The sequence below is a fragment of the Scyliorhinus torazame genome, chromosome 3 (assembly GCF_047496885.1).
Source record: "Scyliorhinus torazame isolate Kashiwa2021f chromosome 3, sScyTor2.1, whole genome shotgun sequence".
Classification (NCBI taxonomy): domain Eukaryota; kingdom Metazoa; phylum Chordata; class Chondrichthyes; order Carcharhiniformes; family Scyliorhinidae; genus Scyliorhinus; species Scyliorhinus torazame.
In genome coordinates, this window is record NC_092709.1 from 335189882 (window position 1) to 335215381 (window position 25500).

The window sequence follows — 25500 nt, forward strand, 5'->3', positions numbered from 1 at the left end:
TGTGTTCCGTGTGAATACGTCATTTCCCCACACCTTCTCAGTCAGTCTGCACATAGCAGCAGATGCCTTTCCAATGTACAAATATTTCTGTGTCGAGAGGCAGGTTGCTGGTAATGATTGGACCATCCCAGAGTGTTTCATAGAATTTACAGTGCAGAAGGAGGCCATTCGGCCCATTGAGTCTGCACCGGCTCTTTGAAAGAGCACCCTACCCAAGCCCACATCTCCACCCTATCCCCATAACCCAGTAACCCCACCCAACACTGAGGGCAATTTTGAACACTAAGGGCAATTTATCATGGCCAATCCACCTAACCCGCACATCTTTGGACTGTGGGAGGAAACCGGAGCACCCGGAGGAAACCCACGCACACACGGGGAGAACGTGCAGACTCCGCACAGACAGTGAACCAAGCCGGGAATCGAACCTGGGACCCTGGAGCTGTGAAGCAATTATGCTAACCACCATGCTACCCTGCTGCCCTGAGCAGACGTGTGGTCACCAATGTTGATGAGTGGAGCATTTCTAACATAATCTCCCGTGATGGTAATTTTCTTGAGACTCAGGGTTAGCTGTCTAATGAGACGATGTGATCTCTCCCACCATTGAAGGCAGCACGTGGCGCCCATTCTCTACGCCAATCGAGTTGGGCTTATCAGCCGTAACCGCTGCCGACCATGTTGTTTCGGTCTCTGAGAGGCGACGACTGAGTGACTTCTCCATGGCGGGCGTCTGGACGGAACATATGGGGTTTCGGGCGACCCTAGCATCGGAATCCCCTCTCGGCCTGGCTGATAGGGTCTGAAGGAGTGCAGAGCACGACATTTGGCATGTGTTTGGCTCCAGGAGCTGCCGGAACACGCCAAAAATAACACATGACCGCCTTATGGGCTCCATCCCGGATTTTCTGTTCGGCTTTACTCCCTTAACCTTAATCCTCTCGAGGCACCCACAAGGCTGTGCAGGTCGTATCCCTGAGCAGAGGCCCTGACCCGGTGCTGTCAGCTGCAGCCAGGTGAGCCCGGGTCTCGTGCAGCCAGGGTCAACATACCCTGAAGTAGCTCCACCTCACTGGCACTACTCACTACTTCAATTGGTGAACCAGACCATTTATTTGTGACAATTGACAATGGCTTCACGGTCATCATTAGTCTCTGAATTCCAGCTTTCCTTTTATTGAATTCAAATTTCGAATTCGAATCCAGGTCTCCAGAGCATTACCCATGGTGTGTGGGTAACTAGTCCAGTGCAAATACCACTACACCACTGCCTCCCACTTGAGCTTCTAGATTTGTTGGAAACCTATCCACTTAATATGGTGGGAGTGCCACACGACACGATGGATGGGTGTAGTCTATTCCTACCACTAGGTTCGGACGTTTACTCTAGATATCAAGAGATATTGAGACCTTGCCCAAAACAACTGTACTTTATTGTTTGATTTATGTATCAGACAGTTCAATGATATTTGCACTAGTCACTGCTCCCGTTTTTTAATGCTTGGTTTCCCCAAAGAACAGGTAAGATCGGGTGTCAATCTGTTCTTGTCCGCTTCTCTGTTCAGAAGTGGACTGGTTCAGCACAGTGGGCTAAACAGCTGGCTTGTAATGCAGAACAAGGCCAGCAGCGCGGGTTCAATTCCCGGCCTCCCCGAACAGGCGGCAGAATGTGGCGACTAGGGTCATTTCACAGTAGCTTCATTGAAGCCTACTTGTGACAATAAGCGATTATTATTATTATTATTATTAGATAGTTGACCAGGCTACCTCCTTTCCTTGTGACGGCCTGGAACTTAATGCTGTGTTCAAATATGTCTTTGCTTCCCACCCTGCCATATACATTGGCGGTATGGTACAACAGTGGGTAGCACTGTTACTTCACAGCTCCAGGGTCCCAGGTTTGATTCCTGGCTTGGGTCACTGTCTGTGCGGAGTCTGCACGTTCTCCCCGTGTCTGCGTGGGTTTCCTCCGGGTGCTCCGGTTTCCTCCCACAAATCCCGAAAGACGGGCTGTTAGGTAATTTGGACATTCTGAATTCTCCCTCCGTGTAGCTGAAAAGGCGCCGGAATGTGGTGACCAGGGGCTTTTCACAGTAACTTCATTGCAGTGGTAATGTAAGCCTACTTGTGACAATATACATACTTTATGATTGGCTCATTTCTCTGATAGCAACAGTCGATGATTGTCTCATTTTCACCCCTGGCAGAGTTTCCAAGGGCAGGAAGGTCCCGCACGTAAATTTGACCAGTCTCCTACTAGACCCGTTAGTGTCAGTGCCTCCCCTACTCGTCCCTGGTTCCACCAAGCAACCACTGCCTAAGGGTGTTTACAACTGATTGAGTGTTTTTCTAAGCAAACAGCAATCAGCACCTGCATTACATGAATGCATTATGTTTTATCTTTACTTTGAGTATTATACAAACAACTTTACATGATGCTTGTTATTGTGGTCACAGAGGAGTCACGTACGAGAGGTTAACGAAAATTATTTATTGTTAAAGCAAACTTTACAGGTCACAATCCAGGTATTCAGCCGGGATTTATCTGCCCAGACTCCTACCTGGCCGGATTTTATATCCCTAGTCAATTACCCTGCGGATGGGCCCCGCCCCTCAGCAGGAAGCTCATATTCCACGAAGTTTACGGGGAGGCTAATCGGTTCCTCCCCATAGGTCATGTAAGGGTTATAACACTTGTAATCGAAAAAGGTCACAAACTGGGGGGAAAGGAACCATGGCCCAGCCTTTAGCCAGTCACCTTGTGTTGACTCATTTGCAAACGTTAGCCTATGTTCGCTTCATAGATAATGTGAAATGGTACTTGTAAGCCTAGCTTATCCTTGTGCCCATAAAAAGCTTTCATTATCATTGAAATGAAGCAGCTGCTCACAAGGGTGTCCTCAATGTGATGACAGCACATGATCTCTACAGGGCCTATGCGCTGGTCACTATTAGCAATGCTGTCATGGACAGATGTGTCTTTGACAGGCAGATTGGTGAGGGAGACGTCAAGCAGTTTTTACCCTCCTGTTGGTTCCCTCACCACCTGCCGCAGGCTCAGCTTGGCAGATATGTCCTTCAGGGTTTGGCCAACTTTATCAGTAGTGGTACCACCTGTTGTCAGGTTTTTGACAGTGTTCAGTATGTATTAAGTAGCTAACCTGTAGGTATCCATTAACTACAAGAACTCGGTACCCATATAATACCCGTATAATATAAAATTCAAGCTAGGAGCTATCTCCACCTTGTTTATGCATATGGCTCTGTGCAACTTTAGAGTGACCGCTAAGTCATGTGTTCTCTTACATCACTGTGGGGGCAGCACTGTATTCAGTCCCCCACATCAACCCTATATAAACCAGACCCTTAGTCACTCTTGGTGACGAAGCACCCTCAGTGCTTCCTCCAAGTGATGTTCAACAGATAGGAATGTTGACTGATGACCCAATGTTGACCCAATGTTAGTGGGTGGTAATTAGCAGGACTTAATGCCATGAAACTTCATGAGGTCCAGAATAAACGTTCAGGACTCCCAGGAAACTGCATACCGACTGTATACCACTGTGCTGCCACCTTCAGTGTGATTGTGCCAGCTATTGCTTGACTGCATTCATCTGTGGGGCAATCCTCTGAATTCTGCCACAAATTCCCAGATGTTAATGAGAGGGACTTTTCGCAGTTGACTTGCCAGAGTGTGCTTTCGTGGTCTCCAGTCCTGGGTCCATGTCGGGTGGTCCATCCAGCTATGTTCTTTCAGTGTTATTTCAGAGGGCTGTGAAAAGCCAACTCCATTTCTGTGGAGGCACATGTAGGCTAAACCATGTAAAGATGGCAAATCTTCATCTCTGAAGGGCACTTAGCTGCGTTTTACAACAACGATCACCATTACTGGGACTCGCTTTTTATTTCAGACTTATTAACAAATCAAATTTAAATTCCACCCGTTTCTGAGGTGGGGGTTGAACTCACACCCCTGAAGCATTAGCCTGGATTATTAGTCCAGTAACAAGACCCCCATTTGTGGACGATTAATGTCAGCCCTGCTTGAGCTTTTTTAAACAGGGCCATCGCTAGGGCTTCACAAGCATATTCCACTCGCCGCTGTCAACCATGGCTCAGCGGATAGCACTCTCGCCACTGAGCCAGCATGGCACAAAAAAGCTGATACTCTTGATATTGGAATGGTACTCTGCTGGCTGTGGTGCCTGTTTGATGAAAATTCACGAGGCCGCCTCTATCCTCTCACGTAGTCACAGAAAACGCCCCCTCGCCCTCGGCGCAATTTTGGAGGAGAGCCCGGGACCTCTCCCCATTGGCCTGGCCAATAATTACTGTTCAACCAGATGTCAGTAATCTGATAATCTGGTCATTGACGCATTGATATTGGTGGGATCTTGCTGTGCACTGATTTGATACTGGGCTTCCTGCATTATAACAGTGACTCCACTTCAAAAGTAGCCCATCGGCTGCAAAGCACGCTTGGGATGATCCTGAAGTTGTGGAAGCGCTATATAAATGCAAGTTCGAACTCTTATCTTTCTCGATCCAGGGGCGTCATTCTCCGCCGGCGGGAGTCTCCGTTTTGCCGGCACCGGGGGGTTTCCCGACGGCATGGGGCTGCCCCACAATGGGAAACCCCATTGACCGGCCGGTGTTACGGAGACTCCCGCCAGCCGGTCGGGGCAGAAATGTGGCGGGGCGGGTAGGAGAATTTCGCCCCAGATTTCAGTCATCAGGGACCAAAAAGGCCAAAGGGTAACATTAAACCGACAACGTGGAGAAGGAGATCAAAATGGCCACTGAGGTCAATGGAAAAGTCGCCTCAGTATATCAGCGTGATCATTCATCTCGTGTAGTGGGAAAAAAAGGTGTGGAAATGTTGCACGATGAGCAGAAATCAGGCCAGCCATTAAATTAGACAAGCTTCCAAGTGTTTTTGTAATCTGGGTTCTGTTTTATTTCAGTGCCAGATCTCTTGAATGCATCGAATTAACATTCATTGTTCTGTCAGATTATGCCGACTTCATTAATATTTAATGCTCTCAAAATATGCTGATATATCCCGAACGTTTGCTCAGATTCTCCTTCATGCAACTCATAAATATTCAGTTCCTTCTCCGCTGACATGGTTTTGTTTTGTTTTTTGTTTGCTTGTAGCAACTTGTTACGCAGTTTCATCCAGAATCTTCCCCCGGATCGCCTGGTGAAACAGAAATTACAGTCAATGACAGCCATCGTCAACACTGAACTTTTTCAAAAAGAAGGTAAACTCTCCGGAACCCCGATGTGCTCAGGGTAATGAGATTTTGAGTGGTGAAAAAGAGGCAACATTGATCTTCCGCATGATCAAATTTACAGCAGCGACAGAGGCCATTCTGTCCATTGTCGTTGTGCTGGTTCTTTTTGAGAGATACCCAATTAGTTAGATTCGACTATTTCCCCCCTCCACAGCCCTGCAATTATTTCTTTCTTTTCGAGTATGCATCCAATTCCTTTGAAGAAATTTCCATTGAACTATGCTTTCAGCTTTCAATCAATTCATTCCTGAGCATCATGACATACTACATGAGAAATATATCTCCCATTTCCGTCAATTATGTTTTTTAAAAATTCATTTACTGGTTGTGGGCGTCGCTGGTGAGGCCAGCATTTATTGCTCATCCCCAGTTGCCCTTCAGAAGGTGACAGTGAGTCGCCTTCTTGAACTGCTGCAGTCCCTGAGGTGCAGGTACATCCACAGTGCTGATAAGGAGGGAGATCCAGGCTTTTGACCCAGCGACAGTGAAGGAAATTAAATGAAATGAAAATCGCTTATTGTCACAAGTAGGCTTCAGCAATATATTTCTAACTCTGGGTGGTGAGTGACCTGGAGGGGAACCTCCAGGTGATGGACTTCCCAGTTAAGTCTGGGACCTTTGATTATTGAATTCTTCCACCAGCCAAAACCATTTCTCCTTATTTTCTTCATCAAAGTTCCACATTATTTAATCACTCTTTAACTTTCTTTGCTCAAAGGAGGACAATCTTAGAGCTTCCCCAGCCTCTCCAAGTAACCAAAGCCCCTTATCTCTTGTGACATTCTGGTAAATTCTGGTACAAATCAACATCTGACATGTGGGAGGCTTGCAAGTGTCAGTTGAAAGGAATTCAGGACTGTCATGTTCCTGTGAGGAAGAAGGGTAAATACGGCAATTTTCGGGAACCTTGGACAACGAGAGATATTGTAGGCCTCGTCAAAAAGAAAAAGGAGGCATTTGTCAAGGCTAAAAGGCTGGGAACAGACAAAGCCTGCGTGGAATATAAGGAAAGTAGGAAGGAACTTAAGCAAGGAGTCAGGAGGGCTAGAAGGGGTCACGAAAAGTCATTGGCAAATAGGGTTAAGGAAAATCCCAAGGCTTTTTACACGTACATAAAAAGCAAGAGGGTAGCCAGGGAAAGGATTGGCCCACTGAAGGATAGGCAAGGGAATCTATGTGTGGAGCCAGAGGAAATGGGCGAGGCACTAAATGAATACTTTGCATCAGTATTCACCAAAGAGAAGAAATTGGTAGATGTTGAGTCTGGAGAAGGGAGATCCAAAAAGACGAGGTGTTGGGTGTCTTAAAAAATATTAACGTAGATAAGTCCCCAGGGCCTGATGGGATCTACCCAGGAATACTGAAGGAGTCTGGAGAGGAAATTGCTGAGGCCTTGACAGAAATCTTTGGATCCTCACTGTCTTCAGGTGATGTCCCGGGGACTGGAGAATAGCCAATGTTGTTCCTCTGTTTAAGAAGGGTAGCAAGGATAATCCTGGGAACTACAGGCCGGTGAGCCTTACTTCAGTGGTAGGGAAATTACTGGAGAGAATTCTTCGAGACAGGATCTACTCCCATTTGGAAGCAAATGGACGTATTAGTGAGAGGCAGCATGGTTTTGTGAAGGGGAGGTCGTGTCTTACTAACTTGATAGAGTTTTTCGAGGAGGTCACAAAGATGATTGATGCAGATAGGGCAGTGGATGTTGTCTATATGGACTTCAGTAAGACCTTTGACAAGGTCCCTCATGGTAGACTAGTACAAAAGGTGAAGTCACACGGGATCAGGGGTGAGCTGGCAAGGTGGATACAGAACTGGCTAGGTCATAGAAGGCAGAGAGTAGCAATGGAAGGATGCTTTTCTAATTGGAGGGCTGTGACCAGTGGTGTTCCACAGGGATTAGTGCTGGGACCTTTGCTGTTTGTAGTCTATATAAATGATTTGGAGGAAAATGTAACTGGTCTGATTAGTAAGTTTGCAGATGACACAAAGGTTGGTGGAATTGCGGATAGTGATGAGGACTGTCAGAGGATACAGCAGGATTTAGATTGTTTGGAGACTTGGGCGGAGAGATGGCAGATAGAGTTTAATCGGGACAAATGTGAGGTAATGCATTTTGGAAGGTCTAATGCAGGTAGGGAATATACAGTGAATGGTAGAACCCTCAAGAGTATTGAAAGTCAAACAGATCTAGGAGTACAGGTCCACAGGTCACTGAAAGGGGCAACACAGGTGGAGAAGGTAGTCAAGAAGTCATACGGCATGCTTGCCTTCATTGGCCGGGGCATTGAGTATAAGAATTGGCAAGTCATGTTGCAGCTGTATAGAACCTTAGTTAGGCTACACTTGGAGTATAGTGTTCAATTCTGGTCGCCACACTACCAGAAGGATGTGGAGGCTTTAGAGAGGGTGCAGAAGAGATTTACCAGAATGTTGCCTGGTATGGAGGGCATTAGCTGTGAGGAGCGGTTGAATAAACTCGGTTTGTTCTCACTGGAACGAAGGAGGTTGAGGGGCGACCTGATAGAGGTCTACAAAATTATGAGGGGCATAGACAGAGTATATAGTCAGAGGCTTTTCCCCGGGGTAGAGGGGTCAATTACTAGGGGGCATAGGTTTAAGGTGAGAGGGGCAAGATTTAGAGTAGATGTACGAAGCAAGTTTTTTACACGGAGGGTAGTGGGTGCCTGGAACGCGCTACCGGAGGAGGTGGTGGAACCAGGGACGATAGTGACATTTAAGGGGCATCTTGACAAATACATGAATAGGATGGGAATAGAGGGATACGGACCCAGGAAGTGTAGAAGATTGTAGTTTAGTCGGGCAGCATGGTCGGCACGGGCTTGGAGGGCTGAAGGGCCTGTTCCTGTGCTGTACTTTTCTTTGTTCTTTGTTAAATAGAATGCTATGGATCATACAATCCCTACGGTGCAGAAGGAGGCCATTCGGCATGTCCCTTAATACTGATGGAATATAGTCAGCAGCAGCCATGAGCAGCTGTGTCCATCCGAGCGGTGGTGGGTGTCCAAGTATCTCCTTATTTATTCTTTATTCAGTCTTGGGATGTAGGCCTCACAGACAAAGCCGGCATTTATTCCTCCCCCGCTAATACGATCCACCTTCTTGTCGAACCACTGCAGTCCATGGGGTGCAGCTCCTCACATGTCGTCATCGGCTATCCCTTGATTCAAGGATGACCTGTGCTCAGAGTCATGGGTTTTTATCATGGGGCTTTCATGTGACTGAACAGGACGAATTTTGACCGCAGATCTTTGGGCACATGGAACCCTGGCCATTTGAGAATTGAGAAAACAGGACCTGGATGAGGGAGATGGGTTTTGACCATCCAGACTGTGTCCACCACACCAAGGATGGATTTTCAGGAGTGTTGCCAGACTTCTGTGGAGCTGGCTTCACGTAGAACATTAGTGTTTATCCGATGATTTTCCTATTAAATCCGGAGAATGCGGCGGAAGCATTGCTTATGGGACCTCTCCATGGCTCTACACAATCCCGGTGTCAATGCAGTATAGGTGTGTGGTGACAACCAATGCTCTACACATTGGTACTTATGTTATCTTGCAAGGGCTTTTGTATTTCTTTTTGCAAAAATATAGTTTATTCATAAAATATCTGAAAGAACATTGCAAAGGTTTCAAACTTGCCTTCACGGAAAGTGCAATAATATTCAAGTTTACTCCATAGACCATGTTGCCCTCAGAGGTTTTTCAGTGCATTTGTGATACATGTAACATTCACCCTATTCAATACAGTCTAGGGGTTCTATACAATTTATAGACCCTCTGTGCATTATGGCAGTGACTGTTCCCCCATTGTGCCTCCGTGGCAGCAGCCCCAAGCTTTAGTCCCTTCCTCAGCATGTAAACCTGGACATTGGAATGTGCCAGCCTGCGATGTTCAAGGTTATTTTTGTCAAACATTTGCCGCGGTAGTTTGCAGAAGGCTGAGCTGGTGCGTCTAATCCTGTGTTGGATCTCCTTGTCAGTGGTGGCCTTTTGAGTGGCTGCCAGGGAATGGGAAGCACTCAATGTATCCCAGAGCCTCTCCTTCAGCATATCAGGAAGATGGAATATTTAGCTGACCATCTGTGGGTTGACATGAGTTCTGTTTTGGCAACACTTGAGGACCAGCCAAGTTTCCTGTATTAAGGATTGAAGAGATCAATAGTGGCTTTCAAATCTTCTGCAGAGTGGACACCGACACTGCAGGCATCCACAAACTGGTGATCCTGTTAATTTAAACATTTCTTTCTTTGATCACAAAGATGGTAATCCCACAGGGTGTAGTTCCCCAGCCGGGAGAAAGTGGAGCAGCCTATTTTTTGGGGACAACTTTTCCAGACCCTTCCCGATCTGTCATTGCCCAGTCACAGACATTGCTGCCTAAAGACAACCCTGATCCAATACAAGTCTCGCACAGGCGCTCTCACAGCACTGTTTTGGTAGATTCCAACCAATTGAGCAAGAACTAATGCGATGCATGCCCAAGATGGGATGATGTATCACTTGGAGGGAAACCTGGAAATAGTAGTGTCCTTGGCACTCTAAGTGGTAGAGGCCATGTTGGAAGATGCTGTTGAAGAAGCCTCAATGATTCCTGCAGTGCATTCTGATGTGCTGTTGGTGGAGAGAGTGGGCATTTACCTGGGTTGCAATGTTTACTTTATCTGGGAAAAAAATACAGAGTACAATTTTGTAAAAGGAAATGAGCAGCATTAAACAGGTCCGGTTGAGGTAATTCCTCAATACGAGAGAGAAACACGACAGCAGATGGCTGACAGGCCATAAACTGCGAGTGGAAATCCTGAGAGATAAAGCGCAATCTCACTGAGTAAAGCTTTTGATGAATTCTCAGTGCCAGATGTATTTTCAGAGGTTGTAGTCAGTAATGGAAACTTGGCAAAGTGTGTGAGATAAGATGGCTTCTTGTTGATAAGAGGAGATTTCTCGAGTTGCACTGTCAGCTCTCCACAAAATACCTTTTTTCATGTTGCCAGTTTTATCTCTTCCTGAGGGACTAGTTCATACTGTGATATCATTTCTAAGGTATCAGCCTCTCAGCGAATCCCCATTTCTATATATATGACTCTGCACAATGTGCATCGGCAAACAATGGGGAAGAGATGATATCACCAGGACCTGACTTGAGTTGCTTGCGAGGACACTTGAGGCATTCGATTTCTCCCCTCTCCCCCGTTGCACCATTTAGTGAGATCATGACTGAGCTGCAACCTACCTCCATTGCATCATATCCTTTAATATCTTTGGTTAACAAAAATCCCGCTCAGAGCTAAAGTTAACAATTGACCTAATTGCGGTTTTTGGAGGAGAGTTCCAAACTTCCACCACTCTTTGCATGCAGAAGGATTTCAACTTCCTAACCTGCTCCCAATTCGTGGGCGAAATTCTCCGGTATCGGCGCAATGTCCGCCGACCGGCGCCAAAAACGGCGCAAATCAGTCGGGCATCGCGCCGCCCCAAAGGTGCGGAATCCTCTGCATCTTGGGGGGGCCAAGCCCTAACCTTGAGGGGCTAGGCCCGCGCCGGACTGATTTCCGCCCCGCCAGCTGGCGGAAGTGCCCCGCCAGCAGGTGCGGAAATGACATTGCCAGGCGGCACATGCGCGGGAGCGTTAGCGGCCGCTCATGGCATCCCCGCGCATGTGCTGTGGAGGGAGTCTCTTCCGCCTCCGCCATGGTGGAGACCGTGGCGAAGGCGGAAGGAAAAGAGTGCCCCCACGGTACAGGCCCGCCCGCGGATCGGTGGGCCCCGATCGCGGGCCAGCCCACCGTGGGGGCACACCCCGGGGCCAGAGCGCCCCGCGCCCCCCCCCCAGGACCCCGGAGCTCGCCCGCGCCGTATTGTCCCACCGGTAAGGTAGGTGGTTTAATCCACGCCGGCGGGACAGGCATTCTAGCAGCGGGACTTCGGCCCATCCGGGCTGGAGAATCGCGGGGGGGGGGCCCGCCAACTGTCGCGGGGCGATTCCCGCCCCCGTCAAATCTCTGGTGCCGGAGAATTCGGCAACCGGCGGGGGCGGGATTCACACCAGACCCCGGCGATTCTCCGACCTGGCGGGGGGTCGGAGAATCCCGCCCCCGTATCTTTGTTCATTTCAGGGGTGGCACGGTGCACAGAGGTTAGCTCTGCTGCCTCACGGTGCTGGGCACCCGGCTTCAATCCCGGCCCTGGGTCACTGTCCGTGTGGAGTATGTACATTCTCCTGTGTCTGCGTGGGTTTCGCCCCCACAACCCAAAGATGTGCAGGGTGGGTGGATTAGACGTGCTAAATTATCCCTTAATTGGAAAAATCTTTTTAATAGTGTTTGGATAATAATAATAAACGGTCATTGTCACAAGTAGGCTTCAATAAAGTTACTGTGAAAAGCCCCTCGTCGCCACATTCCGGCACATGTTCGAGGAGGCCGGTACAGGAATTGAACCGTGCTGCTGCCTTGTTTGGCATTATACAAGCAAGCTGTTTAGCCACTGTGCTAATTTCATCTGGTTCTAATTTTTGGACTATGTCCCCAGACCTAGACACCCTAAACAGCAAAAAATACTTTCTCTCTATCTACAAAGAACAAAGAAAAGTACAGCACAGGAACAGGCGCTTTGGCCCTCCAAGCCTGTGCCGACCATGCTGCCTGTCTAAACTAAAATCTTCTACACTGCCGGGGTCTGTATCCCTCTATTCCCATCCTATTCATGTATTTGTCAAGGTGCCCCTTAAATGTCACTATCGTCCCTGCTTCCACCACCTCCTCCGGCAGGAGTTCCGGACACCCACTACCCTCTGTGTAAAAAACTTGCCTCGTACATCTACTCTAAACCTTGCCCCTCTCACCTTAAACCTATGCCCCCTAGTGTTTGACCCCTCTACCCTGGGGAAAAGCCTCTGACTATCCACTCTGTCTATGCCCCTCATAATTTTGTATACCTCTATCAGGTCGCCCCACAACCTCCGTCGTTCCAGTGAGAACAAACTGAGTTTATTCAACCTCTCCTCATAGCTAATGCCCTCCATACCAGGCAACATTCTGGTAAATCTCTTCTGCACCCTCTCTAAAGCCTCCACATCCTTCTGGTAGTGTGGTGACCAGAATTGAACACTTACTCCAAGTGTGGCCTAACTAAATTCTATACAGCTGCAACATGACTTGCTAATTTTTATACTCAATGCCCCGGCCAATGAAGGCAAGCATGCCATATGCCTTCTTGACTACCTTCTCCGCCTGTGTTGCCCCTTTCAGTGACCTGTGGACCTGTACACCTAGATCTCTCTGACTGTCAATACACTTCAGGGTTCTACCATTCACTGTATATTCCCTACCTATATTAGACCTTCCAAAATGCATTACCTCAGAAGACCTGTCATCTTCTCATATTCTCTTGAAATCTTCAATTAAATGACTCATGGGCATCAAAATTCCAGGAATTCAAACCCTACTGCCGGGTCGGAGAATCCCCAGGGGGGCGGCGCGAATCCCCCTCCGCCGAACCAACGCCGGCTGCCGTATTCTCCGGCACCAGTTTTTGGGCAGGGGTGGGGTTCACGTCATGCCAGTCGGGGGCCATTGACAGCCCCCCCACCCACCGGCAATTCTCTGGGCCCCATGAGCCGAGCGGCTGTCCATTTGTGGCCTGTCCTGCCGGCGTGGGTTATGTATGGTCCCACACGGTGGGACCTGGCAGGTAAGTCGGCGGGGGCAGTCCTCGGGGTGGTGCGGGTGGATCTGACCCCGCGGGGACCCCCACGGTGGCCTGGCCCGCGATCAGGGCCCACGGATCTGCGGGCGGGCCTGTGCCGTGGGGGCACTCCTTCCTTCTGCGCCAGCCGCTGTAGGGCTCTGCCATGGCTGGCGCGGAGAACAGAACCCCCCGCACATGCGGCAAAATACGCCGCCCAATCTCCGCATGCGCGAGATCACGCCGGCCCTTCGGCGCATGCATGAACTCGCGCAGTCCCTTTGCCGCCAGCTGTAGCGGCGCCAACTTCTCCGTTGTCCACCTAGCCCCCTGAAGTGCAGAGAATTCCGCACTTGACGCTGGAGTGGTTGGCGCCGGTTCTCCCGCCGGCCTGGGGACTTAGTCCCCAGAAGGGAGAATCCCGCTGCAAGTATCTTCTGGTTAATCTACACTGTGCTCTCTCTAAGGCTAGTATATTATTGCAAAGGTGTTGTGCCCCAAACTGAACAGAGTACTCCCACTGTGGTCCACTCGGGCTTAGTATAGCTGTGGCAAACGTCGACTGCCTTTTTATGTTTATTGGTGGGATGTGAGTATCAGCGGCAACGACAGCATTTATTGTCCATCCCCAATTGTCCTTCAGAAGGAGGTGGTGAGTCACTTTCTTCAACTGCTGCAGTCTTTATGGTGTCGGTACACCCACGTTGCTGTTGGGGAGCAAATTCCAGGGTTTGGACCCAGCGACAATGAAGAAAAGGTGATATAGCTCCAAGGCAGGATGTTTTAGAATATACTTTCATGGGATGTAAGCCCAGCATTTATTGCCCATCCCAAATTGCCCTGGAACTAAATAATAAATAAATAAATAAATAATCCCATGTAATCCATAGAACCACTACAGTGCAATAACCCTCAGAAAAGGAACCCTACCTAGGCCCACTTCCTAGCCCTACCCATGTAACCCTACCTATACTGCACATCTTATGGACACTAAGGGGTAATTTAGCACGGCCAATCCACCTAGCCTTCACATCTTGGAGCTGATCAGTGGGAGGCCCTGGAGCAGCCGGAGGAAACCCACACAGACACGGGGAGAACGTGCAAACTCCATACGGACAGTCGACAGTCGCCCAAGGCCAGAATCAAACCCGGCGCGCTGGTGCTCTGAGGCAGCAGTGCTCACCACTGTGCCACCACACTGCCTGTCTGGAGTCACGTGTAGGCCAGATCAGATAAGGATTGTAGATTTCTGGTTAGACTTTTAATCCCAGCTTTTTATTGAATTTAAATTTCATCACCTGCCATGGTGAGATTCGAACCCTGGCCCCCAGAGCATTACCCTGACTCTCATGATTGCTAGCCCAGCGAAATGAAATGAAAATCGCTTATTGTCACAAGTAGGCTTCAAATGAAGTTACTGTGAAAAGCCCCCTAGTCGCCACATTCCGGCGTGTGTTTGGGGAGGCTGGTACGGGAATTGAACTGTGCTGCTGGCCTGCCTTGGTCTGCTATAAAAGTCAGCGGTTTAGCCCAGTGTGCTAAACCAGCGACAATACCACAGCGCCAATAACCTCCCTGCGAAGTGGTCCCACACAAATCAACTGATCAGCTGAAAGCCCTGATGCTGGAAATCTGAAATCAGGATAGAAAAGGTTGGAAACGCTCGGCTGGGCAGGCAGCATCGCTGGAAATAAACATAGTCAGTGCTTCTGGTGAAAGGTCATCGACCTGAAATATTAACTCCATTTCTCTCTCCACAGCTGCTGCCTGACCTGCTGAATATTTCCAGCATTTTCTGCTCTTAGTAAGGTATTAGGTCAAGGGAGCCAAAGCTTGCTCAAAGAGGTAGGTTTTAAGAAGCACCTTAATTCAGGAGGGTGAGGCGGAGAGAGACAGATTCAGTGAAGGGATCTGAGGATAAAGCCAAAACTGCTGGCAATGGTGGGATGGTGAAGATCAGAGTTGTGAAAGAGACCAGAATTGGCAGAGTGCAGGGACCTTCGATGGTTGTCGGGCTGGAAGAGGTTAAACACACAGAGGGTTTTTTGAAAAAGAGGGTGCGCATTTTAAGGTGGCGGCATTGCTGGCCTGAGTGCACATTGCTGGCCTGAGCGCACATTGCTGGCCTGAGCGCACATTGCTGGCCTGAGCGCACATTGCTGGCCTGAGCGCACATTGCTGGCCTGAGCGCACATTGCTGGCCTGAGTGCACATTGCTAGGTAGGCCTCAGCACAAGGGGTGGTGGCTGAATGGAAATTCAGGCAAATTAAGATGTAGGTGTTTGGACTAAGCCTTAAGCGTGCTGTGCTTCACAACACTGTGCAGAGGGAAAATAAAACATCATCCTGGAAGACATAAAACCAGAACTCGGCACTTCCCTATATTTAACTGGTTTTCTGTGAAGTTTTCCAATCCCCATTCCTCCCGAACCATTGCCCTTGTTCATCCATAGGACTGTCATTCCGAAATATTTGAATTCTTTTCGAATCATTCACAAAATTACATCAGCAGCGCAACTAATTTGCACCTTTGGTTCCTGTTCAGTTCAGTGCTATAATAATCCTGCGGTAATCACACCTTTTAACAATAAGAGACTTCAAAGGGCTGTCTGTGACTAACACAGTCAACATTAAAAATAAATGCACCAGATGATGTGTGGACCATAGACCTCAGTTGCATGGACTATTTTTGCATTAATGAACAGCATTTACTGATTATGCGAAGGATCGAGAGAAAACGTAGATGTCAGAACATTTATATCGCGCCTTTTGTGACTTCAAGAAGCCCCAAAATGGTTTACTGCCAATGAAGTGCTTTTGAAAGTAATATGAAAACAAAATACTGCGGATGCTGGAAATCTGAAATAAAACGGATCCGCCGCTTCGCCGGCAGCGCACTCACGCCCGCGGAGTTCCCGACGGCATGGGGGTGCCCACAATCGGAAATCCCATTGGCCGGCTGCCGGGACAGAAGATCCAACCCAGAAAGCATTGAGAAAGAGTGACAGGTCTGAAGCATCGGTAGAGAGAGAAATTGAGTTAATTTTTCGAGTCTAGTCTTCAAAAGTCCAATATACTTCGAAATGAAGTACATTTGCGGTGTAGTCAATGTGGCAGTCAATTTCTACACTGTAAGACCCCACGGATCAGCCATGATTGAATGGCGGAGCAGCTTCGATGGGCCGAGTGGCCTAATTCTGCTCCTATGTCTTATGGTCTTATGGTCTAAATACCAAGGTTGATGTTGGTTGAGGGATGAATATTGGGCAGAAAACTGGAGTGACCCCCCGCCCCCTCCCAAGCCCCCTGCTCTTTGTCAAAATAGTGCCCTCGGACCTGTTATGCCCACTTCAGAGGGCAGAGGCCTTTGTTTAATGTCTCATTTGAAAGGTGGCATGTCTGACAGTGCAGTACTCCTTCAATACTTCAGTGTGATCTTGTGGGTGTACTGCCCCGCACAGGGGGTCCCCAGAAATCTACAGCAGTCCCGCGGAAATTATCAACAACTTGCGGAAATGACAGGAAGGACGTGCTCTATTCCACACCTTTCATAGCCATAACAATAACGTGTATTCATACAGACTTTAAAAGTGAGAATACATATGGGAGGAATAATATCAGCCAATGACTTTACACCAAGCAACTTAAACAGATATTACAGCAGGTGACCAAACTCCTGCTCAATGAAATATCTCAGCAGTGTACAGCATCAACAAGATGCGCTGCAGCAACTCACCAAGACCCCTTTGAGCCCTCCAAACACGGCACCTTGACCACAGAGGGAGACAAGGGCAGCAGATGCAAGGGAACACAACTGCCTGCAAATCCTCTGACCACACACCATCCTGACTTGGAAATACAGCAACGCCCATTCACTGTCGCTGGGTCAAAATACTGGAATCTCCTCCCGAACAGCACTGGGGTGTACCTACACAATACGGACGGCGGCAGTTAAAGAAGGTGGCTCACCATCATCTTCTCAGGGGCCATTAGGAATGGGCAATGACTGCTGACCTAGCCAGCAACACGCACATAGCCTGAAAGAAAAAGAACATGTTAACAGTTTGATAGGAGCTGGCTCATGTAGAATGGGCTGAAGGGCCTCCTTTGGTGTTTTAAGATTCTATGATTTGGAGATTAATATGGGCTGGTCATATTGGTCACAGAGGTGGGGATGGTCATATGTTATGGTCATATAGGTAGTGGGAATGGAGTTTTGGTTTTAACTCGACGTTGTGCATTTTTTCACCTTGACATGTTCCCCATCTGGAAGTCTACCTAATTGACAGGCTTGCATTCCAGTCTGGAGGGGAGGACTCTCGAACAGTCCTCAGGAGCAGGTCAGGCTGACCCCTGACCCTAGCCCTATGGATGCTCGATGCTCGATGGTAGCCAGTTTCTAATGGAGGATGTTCTGTATGGGGGAGCAAATGTGTTCTGAGAGGAGTAAGGGGATTTGGTCAGGGGAGTGCAGGGGGAGCAGGTAGGGCATTCCAGGAGAAAAACTTACAGAGTTATAGGACGGGAATCTCTGAGCCTCCGTGCCGGAATCGCGATCGGCGCAGGAGAGGAGAATGGGCGTCAAACCCGAGATCGGGTCCGACGCCGCTCCCACGATTCTGCGGTCCCCGGCCGCCCTGGTGGGGGACGGGGTGATCATTCACAGGGGGGGGGGGCCTCCAGGAAGGTAAAGGCTACCGACCGGGGTCCACCGATCCACGGGTGCGCACGATCTGGGGGGTTTTGGTGCCGGTCCACGGTGTGGGCCGGCCAAGTCGCGCGGGGTGGCCAACGCAGGCCGCCACCGTGCGCATGCGCGGACCCCCCACACGGAAGTGCAAGGCCCCGTATCGGCAGCCGGAGCTGCGTGGACTACTCCGGGGCCTTGCTAGCCCGCTGCAAATCGGAGAATCACCCTGGACCTTCTCCAGGTAAGTCCAGAGCGATTCGCGCGGGTTTTTCTGCAGGCGTGGGGACATGGCCCCATTATTGGAGAATCCCGCCCATGGAGTCCATTTATGGCCCAGAAGGAGGCCATTGAGTGCATGTCAGCACCCCGCAGAGCAATCCAATCTGTCCCACACCCCACTCAATTCCAATTACCCTGTAAGTTTATTTCCTTCATGTGTCCATCTAATTTAGAATCATAGAATCATAGACGTTTACAGCATGGAAACAGGCCCTTTGGCCCAACCAGTCCGTGCCGCCCAGTTTTTACCATTACGCTAGTCCCAGTTGCCCGCACTTGGCCCATAACCCTCTATACCCATCTTACCCATGTAACTATCTAAATGTTTTTAAAAAGACGCAATTGTACCCGCCTCTACTACTACCTCTGGCAGCCCATTCCAGACACTCACTACCCTCTGAGTGAAGAATTTGCCCCTCTGGGCCCTTCTGAATCTCTCCCCTCTCACCTTAAACCTATGCCCTCTAGTTTTAGACTCCCCTACCTTTGGGAAAAGATGTTGACTATCTACCTTATCTATGCCCCTCATTATTTTATAGACCTCTATAAGATCACCCCTAAGCCTCCTACGCTCCAGGGAAAAAAGTCCCAGTCTATCCAGCCTCTCCTTATAACTCAAACCATCAAGTCCCGGCAACATCCTAGTAAATCTTTTCTGCACTCTTTCCAGTTTAATAATATCCTTTCTATAATAGGGTGACCAGAACTGCACACAGTATTCCAAGTGTGGCCGTACCAATGTCTTGTACAACTTCAACAAGACGTCCCAACTCCTGTATTCAATGTTCTGACCAATGAAACCAAGCATGCCGAATGCCTTCTTCACCACCCTGTCCACCTGCGACTCCACCTTCAAGGAGCTATGAACCTGTACTCCTAGATCTCTTTGTTCTATAACTCTCCCCAACGCCATACCATTAACTGAGTAGGTCCTGGCCTGATTCGATCTGCCAAAATGCATCACCTCACATTTATCTAAATTAAACTCCGTCTGCCATTCGTCGGCCCACTGGCCTAATTGATCAAGATCCCGTTGCAACCCTAGATAACCTTCTTCACTATCCACTGTGCCACCAATCTTGGTGTCATCTGAAAACTTACTAACCATGCCTCCTAAATTCTCATCCAAATCATTAATATAAATCACAAATAACAGTGGACCCAGCACCGATCCCTGAGGCACACCACTAGTCACAGGCCTCCAGTTTGAAAAACAACCCTCTACAACCACCCTCTGCCTTCTGTCGTCCAGCCAATTTTGAATCCAATTGGCAACCTCACCCTGGATCCCGTGAGCTTTAACCTTCTGCAACAACCTACCATGCGGTACCTTGTCAAAGGCTTTGCTAAAGTCCATGTAGACAACGTCTACTGCACTGCCCTCATCTACCTTCTTGGTCACCCCCTCGAAAAACTCAATCAAATTTGTGAGACATGATTTTCCACGCACAAAGCCATGCTGACTGCCCCGAATCAGTCCTTGCCTCTCTAAATGCTTGTAGATCCTGTCTCTCAGAATACCTTCTAGCAACTTACCTACTACAGACGTTAGGCTCACCGGTCTGTAGTTCCCAGGCTTTTCCCTGCTGCCCTTCTTAAACAAGGGCACAACATTCGCCACTCTCCAATCTTCAGGCACCTCACCTGTGGCTGCCGATGATTCAAATATCTCTGTTAGGGGACCCGCAATTTCCTCCCTAGCCTCCCACAACATCCTGGGATACATTTCATCAGGTCCCGGGGATTTATCTACCTTGATGCGCTTTAAGACTTCCAGCACCTCCTCCTCTGTAATATGCACACTTCTCAAGACATCACTATTTATTTCCCTTAGTTTCCTAACATGCATGCCTTTCTCCACCGTGAATACCGATGAGAAATATTCATTCAGGATCTCACCCAACTCTTGTGGCTCTGCACATAGATGCCCTTGTTGATCCTTAAGAGGCCCTACTCTGTCCCTAGTTACTCTTTTCCCCTTTCTGTGTCTGTAGAATCTCTTTGGATTCTCCCTTGCATTATTTGCCAAAGCAATTTCATGTCCCCTTTTTGCCCTCCTGATTTCCCTCTTAACTCTATTTCGACAATCTCTATACTCTTCAAGGGATCCACTTGATCCCAGTTGCTTATGTACGTCATATGCCTCCTTCTTCTTTTTGACCAGAGTCTCAATATCTCGAGTCATCCAGGGTTCCCTACTTCTACCAGCCTTGCCCTTCACTCTAAAGGGAATGTGCTTACCCTGCACCCTGGTTAACACATTTTTAAAAGCCTCCCATTTACCAGCCGTCCCTTTGCCTGCCAACAGTCTCCCCCAATCTACCTCTGCAAGTTCCTGTCTGATACCATCAAAATTGGCCTTGCCCCAATTAAGAATTTTAACTCTTGGGCCAGACCTATCATTCTCCATAGCTATCTTAAAACTAATGGAGTTATGGTCACTTGTCCCAAAGTGATCCCTCACTAGCACTTCTGTCACTTGCCCTTCCTTATTTCCCAAGACGAGGTCAAGTTTTGCCCCCCCTCTAGTCGGTCCATTCACATACTGAATGAGAAATTCCTCCTGAATACACTCAACAAATTTCCCTCCATCCAAGCCCCTAATGCTATGGCTGTCCCAGTCAATGTTGGGAAAGTTAAAGTCCCCTACTACTACCACCCTATTATTCTTGCAGCTATCTGTAATCTCCTTACATATTTGCTGCTCAATTTCCCGCTGACTATTTGGGGGCCTGTAGTACAGTCCTACCAAGGTGATCTCTCCCTTCTTATTTTTCAGTTCCACCCATATAGACTCAGTGGGCGAACCCTCGGATATATCCCCTCTAAGTACTGCCGTGATGTTCTCCCTAATCAAAAACGCCACTCCCCCTCCTCTCTTACCTCCTGTTCTATCCTTTCTATAGCATCTGTACCCCGGAACATTGAGCTGCCAGTCCTGCCCCTCCCTTAGCCATGTTTCAGTCATAGCTATAATATCCCAGTCCCATGTGCCCGTCCATGCCCTGAGTTCATCCGCTTTGCCCGTCAGGCCCCTTGCATTGAAATAAATGCAGTTAAATGTAGACCTTCCTTGCTCTCTGCCCTGCTTTCTCTGGTCATGCTTTACACACTCTCCCTTCCTGCCTTTTGTTTCTGTCCCCACTGACTTCCTACATCGGTTCCCATCCCCCTGCCACATTAGTTTAAACCCTCCCCAACTGCAGTAGCAAACACCCCCCCGAGAACATTGGTCCGGTCCCACCCAGATGCAGACTGTCCGATTTGTACAGGTCCCACCTCCCCCAGAACCGGTCCCAATGTCCCAGGAATTTGAAACCCTCCCTCTTGCACCATCTCTCAAGCCACGTATTCATCCTAGCTATCCTGTCATTCCTACTCTGACTATCACGTGGCACTGGTAGCAATCCTGAGATTACTACCTTTGAGGTCCTACTTTTTAGTTTAACTCCTAACTCCCTAAATTCAGCTTGTAGGACCTCATCCCGTTTTTTTACCTATATCGTTGGTGCCTATATGCGCCACGACAGCTGGCTGTTCACCCTCCCCCTCCAGAATGCCCTGCAGCCGCTCCGGGACATCCTTGACCCTTGCACCAGGGAGGCAACATACCAACCTGGATTCTCGTTTGCGTCCACAGAAACGCCTGTCTATTCCCCTTACAATTGAATCCCCTACCACTATAGCTCTGCCACTCTTTTTCCCGCCCTTCTGTGCAGCAGAGCCAGCCACGGTGCCATGAACCTGGCTGCTGCCACCGTCCCCTGGTGAGCCATCTCCCCCAACAGTTTCCAAAACGGTAAATCTGTTTTGGAGGGTGATGACCGCAGGGGATCCCTGCACTGCCTTCCTACTCTTCCTCTGTCTGTTGGTCACCCATTCCCTATCTGCCTCAGTAATTTTAATCTGCGGTGTGACCAACTCACTGAATGTGCTATCCACAACTTCCTCAGCATCGCGGATGCTCCAAAGTGAGTCCATCCGCAGCTCCAGAGCCGTCAAGCGGTCTAACAGGAGCTGCAGTTGGACACATTTCTTGCAGATGAAGGAGTCAGGGACACCAGAAGGGTCCCTGACTTGCCACATCTCACAAGAGGAGCATGACACGGGTCTGAGCTCTCCTGCCATGACTTAAACCTGAAGTTAAATTTGAACTACACTACACAGCTAAGAGAAAGTCAAAGAGAGAGAAATCACTTACCAGTTACAAGCCAATCACTTACCTGCTGGCTGTGATGTAATTGCTCCCGAGGCTCCCTCACAGGTCTGCTTCTCTGCACCTCCTTAAGATGAGCACCAAATTCCCTTAACTAGTTAATTTACTTTTGAAATTCTTCATTGTAGCTGCTCCCGCCACCCTTGTGGGCAGCGAGTTCAGGTCATTACCACTTGCTGCATTTTTAAAAAAAAATGTTCTTCCTCATATTTTGTCTGCATCACTTGACCCAAATCTTAAACCCGTGTGCTATGGTCCTTATTTAATCAGCTAATAGGAACTGTTTTTGCTTGTCTGCCATCCATAACCCTGTCACAATCTTGTACATCTCCATCAAATCTCCCCCAATCTTCTTTGCTCCAAGGTGAACAACCCCTGCCTTTCCAACCTAACCTTGTAACTAAAGCCCTCCCCACCCATCCTTGGAAGCATTCTGGTAAATCTCCTCTGCGCCCTGTCAATGAGCTTCACATCTTTCGTAAAGTGTGGAGACCTGAACAGGATGCAGTACTCCAGTGAGGGCCTAAACAGAACTCTATAAATGTTCAGCAAAATACCCCTGCCTTTATACTCAATGCCAATGAAGTCCAAGATCTCATATGTTTTGTCAATCGCACTTTCAATATGCCCTGCCGCCTTCAAGATTGATGCATGTGAATCCCCCCCCCACCCCCAGGCCCTTCTTTTCCTGCACACATCTTTAGACCTGTGCAATTATGACCATAACGGCTCCCTCTGTCCATTCTGCCAAAATGCATCACTTCACACGTCTCTCTGAGAAATTCCATCTTCCACTTATCTGCTCATTCTGCCAATCTATGTCCTGTTGCAGTCAATTGCTATCATCCTCATAGTTTGTCACACCTGCAAGCTTCGTATCATTGTCAAATCTTGAAAATCTAATCTGTGTTCAGAGCCAAGTCATTTAAATATAGCAGAAAGTAAGCAGTGGTCCTAGCACTGACCCCTGGGAACCCCGCTGTCGACCATCATCCAGCCTGAAAAAACAATCATCTCGCAGCTTTTTGTCTGTAAGCCAATTTTTTATTCAATTCTCAGAATCATCCTTCCTTCAATAAGGAATTGTCACTCTCAGACCCTCTGACACCTCCCCTATATCTAGGGAAGTTTGAAAGTTTAAAGCAAGCGCTTCTATTATCATCAGCAACCTGTGAATAAAGTCATCTTGACCGGGCGACTTTTCTACCCGAATCATAGCCAACTTTTCCAATACCTCATCCCGTTCAATTATCATGCTATCCATTGCCTCTACTATCTCCACTTCCATTGTTTTTTGTCCGATATCTCTTCCTAAGTGAACACTGATACAAATAATCATAGAATCATCGAATCATAGAATGTACAATGTTGAAGGAGGCCATTCGGCCCATCGAGTCTGCACCGGCCCTTGGAAAGAGCACCCTACTTAAGCCCACACCTCCACCCTATCCCCGTAACCCAGTAACCCCACCCAACCTTCTTGGACACTGAAGGCAATTTAGCATGGCCAATCCACCTAACCCGCACATCTTTGGACTGAATCCATGAAGTAGACTAGCCTTGCCCTGCACCTCTCAACATATATCACCATTATAATCCCTAAAAGAACCCACTCCACCTCTTAATACCCACTTACAATTGATAGGATGATAGAAGATTGTTGGATGATTCACTTTGACAGGAAGAATATTAAGAGACAACATATAACAAAGGGAGACACTCTAAAGAAGGTGCCGGAACAGGGACTTTGGCATATGTGCACATTAAAGATGGCAGGGCATGTTGAGAGAACAAAAGAACACAGAACAAAGAAAAGTACAGCACAGGAACAGGCCCTTCAGCCCTCCAAGCCTGTGCCGGCCATGCTGCCCGTCTAAACGAAAAGCTTCTACATTTCCTGGGTCCGTATCCCTCTATTCCCATCCTATCATGTATTTGTCAAGATGCCCCTTAAATGTCACTATCGTCCCTGCTTCCACCACCTCCTCCGGCAGCGAGTTCCAGGCACCCACTACCCTCTGTGTGTCATGATATTCAAACATACATCATAACACATACATAATGATAGACAGACCAACAGACCAATTAGCACACATAACACGACAGCCAATCACAGACAAGAGCAGACACAGTAGAAGACAAGAAACACGACACTTCCTGGCCAGTCCATCTGGAGACAGCACAGGGCCAGGACCTCATTAGCAAGACACTCACACAGTCACAACGTGCTGAGTACCAAGTCAGATGTGTAAATAGTTAGTTGGAATAAAACTGCGTTCTACCAATCACAACCGTGTTGGTTCGTCTGTGCCTCAGAGCACCCAACACCTCATGGTACCAGTGAGTGAATCGATACTTACCGGCAAATCTGCCATCCTGAGCCATGGACACCCGCAACAAACCGCAGCCGTTGCAAGTCGCTGGGAACCTGGGCACAAATTGGAAGCTCTTCAAGCAGCGATTCAAACTGTTCATGCAAGCCAATGAAAAACAGGGCGCCTCAGATGAAACAAAGATTGCCATGCTTCCTCACTACTGCAGGTCAGCACGCCATCGATGTATACAACTCCTTGGTGTTCGCGGAAGGCGAGAACAAAGCTAAGTATGACACGGTCCTCCTCAAGCTCGACAAGCACTTCAATGTTGAGGTCAATGAAAGCTTTGAGAGGTATGTCTTTCAGCAGCGCCTGCAAGGTAAGGATGAGCTCTTTCAGTCCTTCCTGACGCACCTCCGCATACTCGCGCAGTCCTGCAGTTACGACACCACCTCAGAGTCCATGATCCGGGACCAGATCGTTTTTGGCATTGCCTCCAGTGGCCTACGCCAGCAGCTTCTAAAAATTAAAGGCCTGACCTTAGCATCTGCAGTTGAAGCCTGTATCCTGCATGAAAATGCGACCAGCCGCTATGCCAAATTTCAGGCGACCGAATCGGCACGGAGGGGGTCCCACCCGATCAAATCGGCAAGCCAGGCCGCCCACGAGGCTGAACGCATCCAGGCAATCGAGTTTCTCCCGGCCCGCGGCCCGGAAGAGGGCCGTTTCACGCCCTTTTTTGAGGCCTCCCACGTTTGTGCGCGCCAAAACCTATGGCAACACTGAGGGACGTGCTGCGCAGGCGCGCCCGACGCAAGACCGAACTGCGCATGCGCAGTGGCGTAACGAACGCCAGCGTAACGAACGCCATGACGTCATGACGTGCGGCAACTGTGGAGCTGCACATTTAAAAGGGCAATGTCCTGCAAAAACCCGACAATGCCTACGCTGTGGCAAGATGGGCCACTACGCTGCCTACTGTTGAGCGGCTCAA

At 48.7% G+C, this 25500-nt stretch overlaps 2 protein-coding genes across 5 annotated transcripts in view; one reads left to right on the forward strand and one right to left on the reverse strand.

Moving 5' to 3' along the window:
• The window catches only part of LOC140409300 (dedicator of cytokinesis protein 2-like), a 1572852-nt gene that overhangs the window by 517835 nt on the left and 1029517 nt on the right, over positions 1-25500 (forward strand). The window contains exon 25 of the mRNA XM_072497681.1: positions 5158-5264. Coding sequence (XP_072353782.1) covers positions 5158-5264 — 107 coding nt within the window. The remainder of the gene's footprint in view (positions 1-5157; positions 5265-25500) is intronic.
• Positions 4972-25500, reverse strand: part of LOC140409301 (INSYN2B protein-like) — a 275422-nt gene continuing 254893 nt past the window's right edge. For all 4 annotated transcript variants that reach the window (XM_072497685.1, XM_072497682.1, XM_072497683.1 and 1 more), the window contains one exon: positions 4972-5200. In XM_072497685.1, the coding sequence (XP_072353786.1) occupies positions 5008-5200 (193 nt within the window). In that variant the 3' untranslated portion in view covers positions 4972-5007. The remainder of the gene's footprint in view (positions 5201-25500) is intronic.